Source organism: Maylandia zebra, linkage group LG18, assembly GCF_041146795.1.
Source record: "Maylandia zebra isolate NMK-2024a linkage group LG18, Mzebra_GT3a, whole genome shotgun sequence".
In the NCBI taxonomy this organism is placed as follows: Eukaryota; Metazoa; Chordata; class Actinopteri; order Cichliformes; family Cichlidae; genus Maylandia; species Maylandia zebra.
Window position 1 is genome coordinate 16,044,918 of NC_135184.1, and position 17,491 is coordinate 16,062,408.

Here is a 17,491-nt window from a genome sequence, read left to right on the forward strand (position 1 = left end):
TTGGAAAATGAAACTGAAACTTTCATATTGTTTGTTTACTTTTAGTATCTTCAGAGGTATCGTACTGCTAATCGCTCTACTGGATATCAAACCAGCCTCCTTTTCATTTGATTAACTACAAAGTAGCTCTAGAGCTTTGGCAAAGTCACTCTAAACAGGACATTTTTCCTCCACTTCACAACAGTTCTCATCTTTACGTAATAAAAAGTACACAATTTTAGTTATTGTTGTTCTATAATTTCATAAATGCAGCAGAAATATGGTGTTACTGTAACCATCTAATGATAAATAGCCCACTGCAGAGCAGACACATGAGTAATGTTGGAAATTATCCTTCTACTTCAGGCTATGTACTCTTCATTAAGACAAGATAAGAGAAGAGTTATTCAAAGCTAGGACATTTCTTGTTACAGCAAATAAAAGTTAAAAAAGTTAAAGTTGAAAAAACAAATAAGTTAAACACAACAAACCTATAAAAATAGCTTAAATAAGTAGGCACTGTAAGATTCAGTATTTACTGGGTCTCCATTCACATTTTTTATCTCAATAATTTAATAAGCCTGGTACAGTTCCTTTAATAGCACTAAACCTAAAACTATTCGCACTTTGTTTGTGTAAAACAAACCCCCCCTCACCCACCCACAACACACACACCTCCACATGTTACCCAGAGGTTACCCATTAGATAAGACAAATTATGTCAAAACGTTTGAACTTTTTTTCTAGTCTTGCCTTTTTCAGGGTGGGGGTTAAGACTTTATAACCAATGTTAAGCACAATGCTGTGTTGTTATCAAGGCTTTGGACTGCTCATTCAATGACTGCAAAATGAATGTGTGGGCATGCTCACAGAAACAGATGTATTTGTATACATCATTGAGACACAACATGAGCTGTAATAACTGCAGATATCGAGCCGAGTTTCATTCTAAGGGGCAACAAACTCTATAGAAAAGAATACAATAAAACAAATATGTTTCAAAGCCTTAAGCAACATTAAACTGTGAAGAAGAAGAAGAAAAAAGAACAACATCTCACTTTTTGTATGTGACAGTCAGACAGATTCACCTTTTTTTCTCATCTTTTCTTCTGAGTTGCAAAAGTTCAGCAGCAAAAATCTGTCAAACAACAGAAACAAAAAGATGGCCTTCTCATCCAATGGCTGCTACTTAATCGGTGACAGTTGCTGCAAATGACCTTGCATAAATGCTATTCTGAGATAAAAGCCGATTCATATGTAAGCTACTGCTCAATGTGTGCTTGCGACAGGAAAAGACAAATTCCTGGACTCTGGAATAAGTACTGGCATAATGCAGCACTATGAAGAAATTTGGCTCTGTTCAAACACTTTGTGTTAACACTGAGAATTCACTGATTAACACAAATGTGCAAATTTCAAACAGAAAAAGAAAGACAGACAATTTTAAATCTACGACATCTGTTCAGTGATAAAGAGTAAATCCTTAAGCTCAGTTCAATTCAATTTTAATTCAGTTCACTTCAGTTTTATTTGTAGCACGATCAAATCACAACAGTTGCCTCAAGTTGTTTTATATAGTTTCCACCAGAACAGCTTGGGCACAGGACACTAGACCTCTGGGCGTCTCCTGTAGTGTGGCTGTGAAGTGGGCCCTCTGTGAAACCTGTCATCATTATCATCATCATCATCATCGTCATTAGAGCATCGTATGGAAGCTCAATCAAGTTGGATCTTTTGGAGCTGGATGCTTTGCAGCTTTTGCTGTGAGGTGCAAACCCAGTATCGTGCAGGGGGAGGCTGCTGCTACCTGGGAGCGCTTTTGCCATAGAGGCATGCTTGGTCTGCAGCAATATTTAGGTGGGTAGTCAGTCGCATCCACACAAATGCTCATTGTTTTCTAGCAGACAATGCAATGCAATGTTACATCATCTATCGGTGACTTTAATGTTTTAGCTGAACGCTATATATAAATTATGTATGCTTTTTGATGAGCAGATACCACTTGACAGAACTGCAGATTCAAGTTTTTTAAAAAGTAGTCCAGAGTTTTCAAGCATTAGAGAATTCAGTTGCCTTAAGCAACCTAAAGTGCCTATTTCAGAAAAGCAAATTTACCTACATTTTGTAGACACCTATAAGGAAATAAATTGTATGTATTTCAAATTTCACTTCAAACATGTTTAAGGCTGTAGAAAGCTTTGTTATGATGGAAATGAATGAGCATAACACGGTGCTACGCCGTTTAGAGAGATTTGTATGTGAATCATTTGTATTCAGTTTACTTCCTGTACCTTGGAGCTCATCGATCAAACAGATAAACTGCTGTTGATACAGAAGCTAAGACCTCCAGTATGCACAAACGGATCAGACAAGATTGATAAAGCTTTCGACTGCAATTTTGTCTAACACGTTCACTAGCGTGCCAGTGCTAGGAAATATCTTATTGCTATATGGAGAAAATATTTTCCAACTAAAATCATAAAGATGCAACAATGCTGAGAATTTCAAAGAATAAAAAAAGTAACCGCACTGCTTTAAAGACAAAGTCAAATGCTGATATGTTTTTATAATCACGTTGGCTCTAACTCGTCCTTGAATATCCTATTTAATGAATAGATCACATGCTGAAGGCCAATTTGGACGGTAAACTTTTCATTCCAGATAAAACAACAACAACAATACCTGGAATAAATACAGGCCTGGAGCATAAACATTTAATCTTAATCATCAGCATGAAAAGCTTACATGTATCGGGGATGGAAAGAGCCCAGGATCAAACACAAGCTTAGAGATGTAAACACGGCACTACTAAGCAAACAGCCACAATCACACATTTACACCAGCCCAGACTGAAATATACAGGGAGTGCAGAATTATTAGGCAAGTTGTATTTTTGAGGAATAATGCTATTATTGAACAACAACCATGTTCTCAGTGAACCCAAAAAACTCATTAATATCAAAGCTGAATGTTTTTGGAAGTAGTTTTTAGTTTGTTTTTAGTTTTAGCTATTTTAGGGGGACATCTGTGTGTGCAGGTGACTATTACTGTGCATAATTATTAGGCAACTTAACAAAATACAATTATATACCCATTTCAATTATTTATTTTTACCAGTGAAACCAATATAACATCTCCACATTCACAAATATACATTTCTGACATTCAAAAACAAAACAAAAACAAATCAGCGACCAATATAGCCACCTTTCTTTGCAAGGACACTCAAAAGCCTGCCATCCATGGATTCTGTCAGTGTTTTGATCTGTTCACCATCAACATTGCGTGCAGCAGCAACCACAGCCTCCCAGACACTGTTCAGAGAGGTGTACTGTTTTCCCTCCTTGTAAATCTCACATTTGATGATGGACCACAGGTTCTCAATGGGGTTCAGATCAGGTGAACAAGGAGGCCATGTCATTAGTTTTTCTTCTTTTATACCCTTTCTTGCCAGCCACGCTGTGGAGTACTTGGACGCGTGTGATGGAGCATTGTCCTGCATGAAAATCATGTTTTTCTTGAAGGATGCAGACTTCTTCCTGTACCACTGCTTGAAGAAGGTGTCTTCCAGAAACTGGCAGTAGGACTGGGAGTTGAGCTTGACTCCATCCTCAACCCGAAAAGGCCCCACAAGCTCATCTTTGATGATACCAGCCCAAACCAGTACTCCACCTCCACCTTGCTGGCGTCTGAGTCGGACTGGAGCTCTCTGCCCTTTACCAATCCAGCCACGGGCCCATCCATCTGGCCCATCAAGACTCGCTCTCATTTCATCAGTCCATAAAACCTTAGAAAAACCAGTCTTGAGATATTTCTTGGCCCAGTCTTGACGTTTCAGCTTGTGTGTCTTGTTCAGTGGTGGTCGTCTTTCAGCCTTTCTTACCTTGGCCATGTCTCTGAGTATTGCACACCTTGTGCTTTTGGGCACTCCAGTGATGTTGCAGCTCTGAAATATGGCCAAACTGGTGGCAAGTGGCATCTTGGCAGCTGCACGCTTGACTTCTCTCAGTTCATGGGCAGTTATTTTGCGCCTTGGTTTTTCCACACGCTTCTTGCGACCCTGTTGACTGAAACGCTTGATTGTTCGATGATCACGCTTCAGAGCTTTGCAATTTTGAGACTGCTGCATCCCTCTGCAAGATATCTCACTATTTTTGACTTTTCTGAGCCTGTCAAGTCCTTCTTTTGACCCATTTTGCCAAAGGAAAGGACGTTGCCTAATAATTATGCACACCTGATATAGGGTGTTGATGTCATTAGACCACACCCCTTCTCATTACAGAGATGCACATCACCTAATATGCTTAATTGGTAGTAGGCTTTCAATCCTATACAGCTTGGAGTAAGACAACATGCATGAAGAGGATGATGTGGACAAAATACTCATTTGCCTAATAATTCTGCACTCCCTGTATTCAGTATTTAACATTAAAAGAGAAGAGTGAAAAACCTATGGGCTCACTTCTATTACCTGCTACCATTAATTTGTCCTTACTTCTGGCAGTAATAGTCGTATTACTCCTCAAATGAAAAGTTTTCCATTTCAAGTTTTTCAAAATAAACACAAAGAAAAAGGAAATTTCAACAGTTAGTACAGCAGTCTATATTTAAACACGTGATTTCTGTTTGCTAATGAGAGCAGTAATCATGAAAATCATCATAAATAATGTAAGTTTTGCATTTGTAAAAGTTCAGCTGAAGCATAAATTCTGACATGTGAAAGGGGACATGTCCGGAGAGGTCAAAAGGATGGATGGGTGGATGGATGTGGCAGGAAACAATCATTAGCATCACACTGAATTTTTTTTTTTTCAATCTATCCATTCACTCTGCTCTATTATCTTTAAAGCACTGGTGGAGTACAGCCACAAAGAGACTGGGCAACTAAGAGTCACCAGTAAACCTCCATCCATCCATTTGCTTCTGCTTTTGGGGCGATCGTGGCTCAAGAGTTGGGAGTTCGCCTTGTAATCGGAAGGTTGCCGGTTCGAGCCCCGGCTTGGACAGTCTCGGTCGTTGTGTCCTTGGGCAAGACACTTCACCCGTTGCCTACTGGTGGTGGTCAGAGGGCCCGGTGGCGCCAGTGTCCGGCAGCCTCGCCTCTGTCAGTGCGCCCCAGGGTGGCTGTGGCTACAATGTAGCTTGCCATCACCAGTGTGTGAATGTGTGCGTGGATGGGTGGATGACTGGATATGTAAAGCGCTTTGGGGTCCTTAGGGACTAGTAAAGCGCTATATAAATACAGGCCATTTTTACCATTTACCCTTTTCAGGGTTGTGAGGGGCGCTGGAGCCTATCCCAGCTGTCATAGGGCGAGAGGCAGGGTACACCCTGGACAGGTCGCCAGTCTGTCGCAGGGCTAACACACAGGGACAGACAACCATTCGCACTCACATTCACTCACACCTAGTGACAATTTGGATTATCCAATTAACCTATCCCCACAAGCTGCATGTCTTTGGACGGTGGGAGGAAGCCGGAGTACCCGGAGAGAACCCACGCAAACACGGGGAGAACATGCAAACTCCACACAGAAAGACCCTGGCCTGATGGTGGAATTGAACTCAGGACCTTCTTGCTGTGCGGCAACAGTGCTAACCACCGTGCCGCACCAGTAAACCTAACTTGCATATTTTGGACTGTGGGAGGAGAGTGGTGCGGTTAGGGGAAACCTTCACAGGTACAAGGAGATGGCAAAAAGACTGCCAGCTGGCCACCTGGGGTTACCGAGCCTTCTTGCAGCAGTCCAATCCTCTGCACCACTGTGCCCCATTAAAAGTGCAGAGTTAATTTTGTCACACTAAAAAATACTACTGTGAACAAAATGAACTCTGGGCTTTGGGGCTGGGGTTAAAGCTTTAATTCAACCTTGCGCATAATGGCATGCATTTTTAATAAACACAGTGCGCATTAATCTATCGGAAAACCGTATAACCTTACATGTCTGGCTGATTGTCACCTAAACACTGGATATGACTGCAAATGGAACTCAGAGGTGTTGTTGATAAATGTTATGATGCTTAATAGCATCCACATGTTTGGTACATTTAATGACCCACGAGGCAGAAGGAAGATTAAAGTGGATTGCAATTAAATCAAAAGCAAGTATAGAAATCCGCTTTCAAGCGCATGTCGAGTCTTTAAAACTAATGCAAGTCCGCCACCCAGTGGACACCATTGTTAGGCGCAACATCCTAAATATAGAAATCTACTTCCACTTGCAATAAAAAATGTAAAACTAAATAAATAAAGCCACTAAAACACAGAATACGAAGGAAAAAAAGGAATAATACTATTGTGATAAATAACCGTTCTCATGGTCAGTATTTGGCTATACTTTGATGTCTATCAGTCTAGCCTAGAGAAGCAAACCAGGTGAAGTAAATTAATGACTAATTAAGGCACGCTACATAAGCAGCTGCCCGTCAGCCAAGCTTTGGGATAACCGCTCCTGAATAAGTGGATATAGCAGTTTTGACTAGTTAACATGACTAACGACGTATCCAAAAAGAAGGGGAAGAGTTCAACTGAGAAAAAAGCCAAAAGAAAAGCCAAAAGAAGAGAGACTTACGCGATGTACATCTATAAAGTTTTGAAACAGGTGGGTGAAGAAGAAGAAAGGCGCAACGAACCTTACGGCTGCCTCGGTTTTCTTTGTCCTCTAATTAAGTTGCATGGCAACCCTTCTTCCTGCCCTCAGGTTCATCCGGACACGGGGATTTCGAGCAGAGCCATGAGCATCATGAACTCCTTCGTCAATGACCTGTTCGAGAGGATTGCCACAGAAGCGTCCCGCCTGGCTCAGTACAACAAGCGCTCCACCATCACCAGCAGAGAGGTGCAAACTGCGGTGAGGCTGCTGCTGCCCGGGGAGCTGGCTAAACACGCCGTGTCTGAGGGAACCAAGGCCGTCACCAAGTACACCAGCTCCAAGTGAAAACTTCCAGTGCGTTATGTTGAGGAATTTAAACTTGAGAGTTGGCAGATTTGTAAGCTGGTCATTAAAATATTTCACAAAGCCATGATCTTCTATTTTCTTTCCCCCCCAATAAAGTAAAGCCATCGTGGCTGGTGTCGCCACTAGATGGGGTAATTGGATCTATCTCGTTCAGATGCACCTTCAAAGGGGACTTGTGCATTTCATCCTTGCATAAGTTGTATACCGCAGTGTGATGGCAAACTAGAAATTACTCATTTGGAAGCCAGTAGCACTCCGCATTTAAACATTAACATTCCTTTCACCGGCTTGATAACTTTTATAAAAGCCAATAAAGTCAATACAACAGCAATAACCCTTTAGAAATTCTACCTTAGCAACCCATTAGTGCACTGAATGCTATCATGTTTTGTCGGGGAGCTTGAATATTTCTATATATCAAGAATGTCCAAATTAAGCTCCATTAGCGAATTTTCTCTTACCACAATGAGCGAACATGGTGTGGTAGAGGTCTGCCATATTTCACCGGTACAGTCTAATGTATGGATCTATATGTCTGCTGGATGCCGTCCATAACAAACCTATTGAAAACATGGTTCTGATTAAAACATGACATCACACTTTCTTTCTGATTACAGATGCAGATTACAACAGCAGCAGGCACAGGTGGGCACTTAAACAGGTGTCTCCAGTTTCACCATGTAAACTTGAACCTGATCACTGCCAGGTAATATCGCCTTGATTTTTTAACGTATACTTTCTATTATGATTCGAGACCTCATAGTCTGTACGACCACAAATAATAGTCTCTTTTTCACTTCAGACATCGTCATCATCATCGTCATAACAGTTTTGATATTATCAGAAGCACCTGAGCGGTTGTAACAATGAAAAGTGACGTTAGAAAATTAGCTAAACTATAGCTTAGCTAGCTAGCAAGTCATCCTGTTAACCCTGACGACGATGAAAGAATGAAGGGAGGTTTATTTAACATGTGTGAGTGTATGCTGACTTATGCCATGTACTGAAACAAAAAAAGTGTCTTTGGTTTTGGTCACTAATCATTTGAACTCATTTCCGGATTGTCTGTCCAGCTACGAGAAAATAGAAGAAAAAAAAGTAAAAGAAATAATTTTTAAAAGTTATTTCTGAAATTTTGTCCATCATGATAATGGAAAAAATGAGATGTTAATTTTATAAAATAAAAGCAATTACTTAATTGAAGGAAAACTTAGTGGTGTTTATAAGTTTCGAAGTTTGGTATGTTGTCAACATTTGTTTTGTGTTGTTTTTGACTAAATACACACTAGCCCTCTGTTTACTTATATTTTAAAATACAGCAATCTTTTCACTTATGATGAAGTTCATGCAAACCTCTGCAAGATCTTTATCTGGCTAGGTCATCCTTAAAATTGAAATATTTATAAACTAACAGAGGAGATAAAGCAACACTGTGTCCTTGTTATGCATTATAATCAGGTTTTTAAGAGACGGCACCATCAGCTGAATGCTACTTGATTACAGGATAATGACACTAGCGTTTGCACCAGTTCAATCTGCATAAAGCGGAGGAACTGATAAAGGTCTCTCTAATTAGGATGGTGTTTACATCGGGCTTTACATACACCTATTAGACTGCACTTATCAACGTCCCACAAAGCCAGACTTACTGTGATAATGCAGGTTGCCACTGACTGTTATTGTTGAGATACCATCTCAGATATTTCCTAGTATTCTTGGTAATGATATGAAATCTAGAGACGTTATTATGAGGGTGATACGGCCTTTAATGGCAGTGACTTTGTTCATAATAATCGTGGCCATTTAGGTTTTGTGTCTTGCACTCTTCCCCATATCCCCTCTTATGCCCATGCCTAGTAGTAGTCATCGCTGTCTCCTTTAGGCAGACTGCTATGAACACATTATGGATGGGTGCATTAGTGAGTGATGCAGAGCCTGGGATGACTTGCCTTGTTTTCATGTGAGAGTGCATCATTAGAAAATGTTCCACTTGGCAGGGAAGCGCGTATTAACTGCAACCGCAATGAAATGAGGTTGTGATAGATGGTTAAAGTTATACAGGACTATTAGGTTGAAATATGAACCTCTCAATTGTCATGATGAAACAGAGGGCTATTTGCGTGGTGATCAGTGCATTGAGAGACAATTGGAATCTGCAAAGACCCATACAATACATTATAGGTAGTGGGCTAAGGGCTGAAAGAATACAGAAAAAGTAATCATGCTTCCACTGAATGGTCTGGGGCTACTGTTCAATTCAAGGCTCTATAAATTCATTTAGGTTCTTCACCAACATCTCAAGCATTGTGATGAGATTTGAGGAAAATTTGCAAACAGGAAACCTCACCTAAGCCCAGTTGTAGACTTTTATGTGTCACATGTATAGAAGCAAAGCATTGCTGATTAGTTATCCAAGATGTTTAATGGTATGAAATATGCAAAGCAGATTGTGTGTGCCTAGCTTAATACAACTGGATGAACTATAGTATGATACAAGGAAAATTAGAACAAGTGAGCCCGGATTAAAATCGGAAAATACATACAGTAAGTGCAACAGCTAGCTTGTCTTTAGATAATGTCAATAGCCAATTAAACTTGCCTATCATCTCTTATCAGTTGTTCCACGACCTGAATGCAAACTTCATGGCAGGCATGTGCTGAAATGTGTATCTAGCGTATTAACCAGCACAGAGTTGCTCAGGCACTGATCTCGCTTTTTCTGATAGGAATAACATGAAATAACACATAAACCACTAAGATAAGAAACACCTGATGGATAATTGATCCATGTCTAAACTTGGACGGTCTTTCTGACTCTCTTAAGCTAACAGCAGAGCCAATTGCAAACACATTAGCATTTAATATTACTGTAATTACTGTGTACATTTCATTATGTTCCCAGTATATTAAATGACTGCTCAGTGTGGAGGGAGGGCTATAGTTTAATTTCTTTCTGTAGTACTGTGGCACACAGTACTCAAAATAGCATTAAGAGCCTCATAATCAGAGGGAACTAATTGCCTATGATTGCATAAATGAAGTGCCTCGCGCTCATCAGGGCCGTTGCTGATGTCCAGCCTCTTACTGACTGCCTTGGGATAGGAAGGTGGTTGACCACAATGCAGAAAGCCTTGGAGAGGCAGCTACTGGTGGGTAATGTGAGGAAACCATAGATTTAATATGTCCACAGGGGGCTGTGAGGGCAGGGGGTGTTACTGCTGCTGATGTTTTTTTGTTATCATCAGAGTTGCCTCCGCTTCACAGAGAGAGAGAAAAGGGGGGAAAAAAGGAAACACGAATGCCCACCATTTGAGAAATGAATTTATCGAAGTGGCTGTCTTTTTCCCCATTAGTAAGTGTTTAGTTCAGCGTTTTAAATAATTGCGTTACCAGGAATGATATTTAAAATACATTTGGGAGTCAATGAGGCGGGAAAGTGCCTACATGTTTTGCTGATGACACCCGGGCCATTTGGAAGACATCAAAGTAGAGAGGAGGTAGCCCAGATGCATATTATAAACTCATTATGTATATCATTTAAAAGGATGTACTCCAGCCGCAAAAACAATATTCCTAGTCTCTCTCTGGTAATGTGTGTTTTCAAAGTTGAAACTCTTACTCGCCTTCAGTTTAATGTGGCATCTATTACCAACTGTAACATAAAATAAATGACCTTGATTTCCATACCAGAACAGTCGTTAAGGTATAGATGAGATGCGGCTCTGCCTCTGTGTTTTCGAGTAGAAAAGAAGGTAAAACCTCTTCGCCAATATCGTGTATTTCTCCACCTGTGGCGCAAACTTTGTTTTCCGCAGAGCTTGCAGGCATCTTAATAGACTCCAACATGAAGGCGGATAAATACACCTTAAAAAGTGTGTTTTTGATACGCAATGTATCAAATACTGCTAAAATTAGATGGTGATGGTGTCAAATTGAAGGTCACCCTTCCATCCTTGGTGTCTACAGAGCTGTGAGATCTGTTTTGTTTTGGGTTTTTTGTTTTGTTTAGTTTTTTTCTGCTGGGTAGAATTTCTACTACTGGAAAATGGTTGTTCATCAGTCAAAAGAGATGTTTGTCAGATGCCTAGCGAGTAGGCTTAAGAGGCTTAATTATGTGCCGTCCCTCCGCCATCAGAACACTACACGTGGGGCAGAGTGACACAGCGGTTGCCAGTCATTCAGCCTAATGTTCTAATGCAGGGAGCCATGTGGATACATAAAATCCATTAAAGCTCTTGGAAAAAAAATACTGAGCTGAAAAAGGCATTCTGCTAGCTACTCAGGGGCTTACAAATAGGGCATTCTTATTTGCTCTTCCTCTAAGAAAAATGTCATGGCAAAATCTGACCTTATAGGTCTGGAGATTTTTTATTTTTTAACATGTTTTTTTTTTTTTTGTTAAAACAGTGAAGGTGAACAGTGGACAAAAAGGTTCACATCCACTGACTTTTCAGACTTATTATGCTCAATAGATTTAAAGTAGGAAAAGTTGAAAGAACCACACTGAAAATCAGTAGTTTTTAAGCCTCCTTTTGGTAAAGTTTTGCTAAATTACATGTAATTTTAGTAAACATTGTATTACTTTTAAAACAGCATGCACTGGGTTTGATACTAGCAGCCTAACAGAGAGACTTTATAACTTTGCTGGAGGCAAACAGGAGAGGTTTGAGTGGCTGCGTGTGAGACATAAAAATAGCATTTACTTGTCACGCTGCAGGGAGGGTCTCATGCCGAATATCAAAACAACTCGGTGAATCAACCCTGTGAACAGCCGGCGGGTACAAAGTGGACATCAGCCAGAGAGAGTGAAATAACAACAGAAACAGAGAGAAGGGACTTGTTAGACATAATCATACACATATCGCACAACAAGCATGTCGAGAGGCAGCTTTGTCTTCACGTCCATGGCCTTGCGTTCTCTTGAACTTGACAAGGACACGCTAGAGAGATACAAGTACAGCAGGCAACTTGCCTCTCATAATCTGAGTAGCTATATGCTGAAGAAGGAGGCCAACAACAGAGCACTGCTGAAGTCCCTGCCACCAGCTGTCTGCCACGATGTGGTCATCCACAATGCTTTGTATACAGGAGACCTGGAGGCTATGCAGCACTTTTTTCCTAGAGGATCCACAGCAAACCTCATCATTGAGCCACAGGGAGGGGAAATGCGCTGGGCTGCCAGAGGGGAAGGTAAGAGACAACATCTGTCTTCATCAGTGATCTAAGAAGTCACATGAATCGGACCGTATTTTCTCGAGATTGGCATCCAAAATCAGAATGGTTTGAACACAACCGATATTTCCTGTGATTTCACGAAAAAACTAAAGGCAAAAACATATAAAGAAATCACTGCTGTGCATTGCTGAGCAACGTGCATCTGGCGCCTCTCGCTCGATAAATCAATGCAATATTTATAGCCACAGAACCCGAAGAGCTATTTATAGAAACCATCATATGCCCACCACATAATCAGACCTGCGAGTCATCTGTTTGTTCTGTGCAACAGGACAATCCATTAGATTCAGTTGTGACCCTTCCATTAAAGACTGAGTCAGTGTCCGTTTTCAATAACTTGTTTCGTCACTGGCAAAACATCATGAAGGACTTTTTTGTTGTTGCGAAATAATGTGTCACTTCTAATTTCTTAGACTGCAAAACTGTATTAGCTGGATAATTAGGCAGGTTACATGCAATGCAGTCATTGGCTCTCATGCCACTGGTTCAAAGGGTCAAGCACAATATCACATAACACCTCCCTGAAATAGCCCTGTCTGCACAAACAACCTGCATAAGTGGTGCTTCAGGAGAAACCTCACAACTAATACATTTTAAAAACAAATTAGCTCGCTGTAATATGGCTTACGTAGCACCTAGAGTGAAGTGGCGCAAACAAAAGAAATACAGAGAAGATGTGATCGCCACAGCCAAGGCTACAGGTTGTATCCTGCAGTTCTGGAACTCTTTGCTCGTGGGCGATGAGCTGACTATCCTCGGTATCGTGGATGATGATGAGTATGGCTACCTTATTGATGCAATTTATGACACCAGCAACTTGGAGGAGTGGAAGAACTTTAGATTTAACTACAGAGGCCTGAGTAGGTCCTTAATTTTTATGTTTAATCTTGCATCAGCAAGGTTAAACTAGATTTTGATGAAACATGTTATGAGTACATTAAAATGTTACGCTGTATACCAGGGATGTCAAATTACATTGAGGGTTACATACAGTCCACTTTGATTTTAAGTGGGCGAGACGGGTGAAACTCAACTTTGTCAGTGTAAGGATGTTTAACCAAACATCTGATCCCAGAGGTACCTTAATATAAGATAAAGAAGTGTAGTTTCAACATGACATCTCAGTTTTTCCCGCATGATAAATGTGTAAAAGTACAAAAAAATGCCTGGTAGCTCAGACTATCATGTATTTAAAAACCTAAGGTTTTTGTTCCACTGAAAGTTTTATGTTTTAACCAAGAAAAACAGGTACTTCTCTGTCATTTCATTCTTTATCTATTACTTAACTATGTCTATTAGTTTATAGCGGGAAAAGCTGTAAAACATATAAAAATACAGTTGAATTTCCAAAAATGTTTTCCCTATCTAATGTTTTCCAAAAGCCATCCCCTGGGCTGGATTGAAGCCTTGCCATACCTATTCTGGCCCCCAGGCCTTATTTTTGTCACCCCTGCTGTATACTATATCTGCTGAAGCATATATGTGACATATATACTTTATGGCTTGAGTTCAATGTTGGCTTCATGACACTTTTGCTCCCTGTTGGCAGGACTGTGGTCACTGACTTATGAGCAGGAGCTGACGACACCGCTTCACATCACAGCTGGCCGAGGCTTCGCGGACTGCCTGAGGCTCCTGCTGCAGCGCGGCGCAGATGTTGACCTAGCACCTGGCGGCACCACTGCGCTGCACGAGGCTTGTGAAAACTGCCAACCAGAGTGTGCCAAACTCTTGCTGATGCACGGTGCCAATGCCAATGCTGTCTCAGAGGACGGCCTTCTGCCTTTGCATGTTTGTACAAGCCCTGAATCCCTTGAGTAAGTGAAATCCAGTAAAACTATGTAAGGGTATTTTCATTCCTCATCTAGTTCAGTCACTCTTAAGCACCAGTACTTGAACTTGTATCCTTGTAGCTGCAAGGTTATATAAAAGCAAACAAAACCCCTGAGTATATTTACCTGAGCAAAAGGTGTATTTATTGCAGAGTAAACATTCTGTTGTTTCTGTCATTTCCTCCTTCAGGAGTTACATATTCCAGGAGCAGGAGGTGAAGCTACAAGTGACAGTAAAATATATTAAATTTGGGACTGCTGCTGCCCCTAGTTGTAAATTTTGCTGTAATATAAACAGCTGACAAAAAGCATAATGCATTAAAATGCCTTTGAATCTGAAAGGGAAAAAAAATCTAAAGTGTAGGAACAACTGATCTACCTGATTCTATTAATCCTGTCTGCAGATGTGCCAAGTATCTCCTTCAGTATGGAGCTGCAATCAACGGCTGCACTGTAGATGAATATGACACTCCTCTCCATGTGGCTGCCAGGAATGGCCTCCCAGACCACACTGAGCTGTACCTGCGTCATGGAGCTGCTGTGGACAAACAGAACTATGAGGGTCTCACCTCCATCAATTCTGCTTGCTCACAGCCCCAGGAGGCACAGGATCTCCGTAATTATTTCAAGGTGTGTCAGATACTGATAAACGCAGGGGCCAACATCCACACTGAGGAACAGGACAAACGCACTCCTTTGCACATGGCCTGTAAGAATGCGAACCCAGACATAGTGGATCTGCTGCTGGAAAATGGGGCCTGTGTTAACAACATGGACTATGGAGGTGAAGCTCCAATGCACAACATCCTGAAGGTGGTGGCCTACAAGATTTCCCATAGTCCTGAGAGGATTGTCCGCTCTCTGCTCAACCACGGCTCCATTCGGGTGTGGCCCGGTGCTCTTCCGAAGGTAGGGACCCAAATGCTTGAATATTACATGGAATCAGAATAAAACGTGTGGAGAAGCATGCTATCACGGCTACAGCCAATTATTCATCAAGGTGGCTCATTTTGCATAATTAGCAAGTACTGCACATGTAACACCTTGACTAAGATTTCTTTGAAACACTACACTGTTCCTTGCGATATTCCAGACTTCACAACTTCACATTCAAATCATTACCATCTCATGGCACAACATGAAGTGTTGCACTCTCAGCGGGAAACAGACTACAACTATCAGTGAACCCACGTGCACTACACAAAATGCCTGGTTCCTAATTAGGCAAGTGTTAATAGGAGATTAATTAGCACTAATTGCATAATTTCCAGTTAAACCCCTGGAGGGAAGACCAATCTGTTCATTTCACAAGTGTTTAATTACTTTATTTCTTCAGTTCTATGGAGTCACATGCTTGCTCGTGAACTTAAATGTTGATTGTTTAAATCGTACTGCTTTGCTCTGAGTTGTGATGCACCTTGCAGGTTTTGATGCACTGCTCCAAATCGCCACGCACTGTTGAGGTTCTCCTGAATGCCTACAGTCACCTCAAAGTCACGGACACCTGGGTTGAGTCCGTGTCAGAGGAGGTGTTTAAGGCAAGCTTTTTAAATGTGAAATTATGAATTAGGTTTACCATTTTTTAATTATTATTATTATTATTATGTTTAGTTAAATGTTTTAGTCTTCATTGTCTTTAAATTAATACTTTTAAAGTGACCCATCTCAACCCATCTTAGGTAGAGAAAAATATTGTAGTTTCTTATAAATATGAGGGCTTTTAAAAATGAAAAGAACATTAAGTAATTTATCATTATTTTATATTCAGAAAGCTATTTTTTAATATAAGCTGATTGCAAAACTAAACTCAGAATATCAAAGCATCAATATAGAGCCATCAATCTAGTATCAGTTCATCAGTTAAATCTATTTTTTGTGTGTTTCTGTCCAAAAAAGGAACACAAAGAATTTTATGAGTCAGTCTTCTCCCTGGAAATGACTCCTCGCTCGTTGCAACACTTGGCTCGCTGCAGTCTCAGGAGATTCCTGGAAGGCCGGGTACACAAAGTGGTCCCAAAGCTCGATCTGCCCAAGTTCATCAAGAACTATCTTCTCCTGGATTTCAGAGGATACATTCACTAAAAGTCCAATCTGAGTGTGAATATTTGTACCAAATATCGATGGTGAGAAAAGTCCAACAATGTGAATCAATACACAGATTTTTTTTTAGGTTGCGTGCTGCCATACATAAGATTTTCAGGAGGCAGACGCAGAGTCGTTTCCTGTCATGTTTTGATCCATGTCTCAGCGCAGAAACACGTTTGATGTTGCACCACAAGAGGGCGCTACAGACTAGAATTATTAAATTATGCAGTGGGGCTGCAGCTATATTGGTTTATATTTTCTTTACTTTTTTGATCACTTTTTCTTTTCTTTTTCTCTTACTTTTACACTTTAATTTAAAAAGGACGACTTGCTTTAAATTGTATACATAGTTATTATCATAGGTCAGCGCTAGGGAGCATAGTAATTATGTTTTGCACATCGAGTATTGCTATCAAAATATTTGCATTAATCGTTTGAGATGCCTGTAATTATATGAATATATGATTAAAACAGGCTTTAAATGAAAATAAAGTTTTCCACTACTGCTGCATGATCTGGTCATTGTTCTTTTCATGTTTCGTGTTTTTATATTTTTCTGTCATGTTTTTGCTTGTAGTCATTTTTCTCTGTGTGTGTTTACTGGCTGTTTTGTCATTGCCGCGTTTTTCTGGAAATTACTAATTTATAACACAAAAATATTTTAGGAAGCACCGGTATCCAATCCAGTATGCCCTCAAAAATTTAAAATTGAAATCAAATTAAGCAGAAATATGTTGAATAACTTTTAGAGATATTTGAATGTGTGTTGTGAAATTATTTTTAGATTTGGTTTTTGAGGTTAGAACAACACAGGCGAAAAAAAGAGCGCTTCTTCCGTTCCATTACTTACTGGGTGGAAAAGTTTAGATGGAGACGATCTGGACCTTTTTAAAATTATTACACGGGGGGAAAACAGCTTTAATGTGAATTTACAGACAGCAGATAGAGGTTCGGTATCATTTTTATATCCCTGCCGTATAAAACTTTGTTTTTAGTCATAAAGAGGTTGAGAACACAGGCCCTATTTTAACACAGTTTTAATTGGTCTTTAAGAAATGAAACAGGCAATCAGAATTTCGTTCACAAAGCGCGCAAAGAGCAGCAACGTAAACTCAGAATAACCCGAAAAAGAAAGGAAGACGAGCTCGGCAAATGGTTTCAGTAGATCAAAGCGAGGTGCTGCTGAAGTCACTTGCAATTATAAGAATTAGCCTGCCCTGGCCCTCCACTGCTAATCAGAGTCGGTGGTGATATGTTTATGTCCTCATGCAATCAGACGACCAGTTGGAGAGCCCGGGCACCCAGGACTCAATAGGGCTAATCATCATCAGTTCCCATTGCCATTTAAAAGGTGAGATGATCTGCGATTAAACCAGTGCTTAAGAAAAGAGATTTTTTTTTC

General features: G+C 40.4%; 2 protein-coding genes across 5 annotated transcripts; both read left to right on the forward strand.

Annotated features, from left to right (window-relative positions):
- Positions 1 to 6,397: 6,397 nt before the first annotated feature.
- Positions 6,398 to 7,001, forward strand: h2bk1 (H2B.K variant histone 1). Its single transcript, XM_004542814.5, has 2 exons — positions 6,398 to 6,580; positions 6,680 to 7,001. Exons 1-2 carry the CDS (start codon positions 6,467 to 6,469, stop codon positions 6,914 to 6,916), a joined length of 351 nt encoding a protein of 116 aa, XP_004542871.1. The 5' UTR covers positions 6,398 to 6,466; the 3' UTR covers positions 6,917 to 7,001.
- Positions 7,002 to 7,142: 141 nt separating this feature from the next.
- On the forward strand, positions 7,143 to 16,603 carry asb10 (ankyrin repeat and SOCS box containing 10). Of its 4 annotated transcripts, XM_004542813.4 has the most exons (7): positions 7,143 to 7,456; positions 7,555 to 7,643; positions 12,026 to 12,127; positions 13,722 to 13,989; positions 14,409 to 14,913; positions 15,429 to 15,542; positions 15,901 to 16,603. In XM_004542813.4, the coding sequence occupies exons 3-7, from the start codon at positions 12,040 to 12,042 to the stop codon at positions 16,084 to 16,086; spliced, it is 1,161 nt and encodes a 386-aa protein (XP_004542870.3). In that variant the 5' UTR covers positions 7,143 to 7,456; positions 7,555 to 7,643; positions 12,026 to 12,039; the 3' UTR covers positions 16,087 to 16,603. The 4 variants fall into 4 exon arrangements, with proteins under 4 accessions (XP_004542870.3, XP_004542868.3, XP_004542869.3 ...); XM_004542811.6 differs by lacking the exons at positions 7,143 to 7,456; positions 7,555 to 7,643 and having other exon boundaries at positions 11,658 to 12,127; XM_004542812.4 differs by lacking the exons at positions 7,143 to 7,456; positions 7,555 to 7,643; positions 12,026 to 12,127 and adding an exon at positions 12,440 to 13,032.
- Positions 16,604 to 17,491: the final 888 nt, after the last annotated feature.

What these genes read in the sequence shown, in the direction of transcription:
- asb10 (XM_004542811.6), top strand. Translation starts at nt 11,812, where the DNA reads ATGTCGAGAGGCAGCTTTGTCTTCACGTCCATGGCCTTGCGTTCTCTT. An exon ending in CTGGGCTGCCAGAGGGGAAG is followed by an intron (nt 12,128 to 13,721) that starts GTAAGAGACAAC and finishes CCCTGTTGGCAG; the next exon opens with GACTGTGGTCACTGACTTAT. An exon ending in ACAAGCCCTGAATCCCTTGA is followed by an intron (nt 13,990 to 14,408) that starts GTAAGTGAAATC and finishes TCCTGTCTGCAG; the next exon opens with ATGTGCCAAGTATCTCCTTC.
- h2bk1 (XM_004542814.5), top strand. Translation starts at nt 6,467, where the DNA reads ATGACTAACGACGTATCCAAAAAGAAGGGGAAGAGTTCAACTGAGAAA. An exon ending in TCTATAAAGTTTTGAAACAG is followed by an intron (nt 6,581 to 6,679) that starts GTGGGTGAAGAA and finishes TCCTGCCCTCAG; the next exon opens with GTTCATCCGGACACGGGGAT.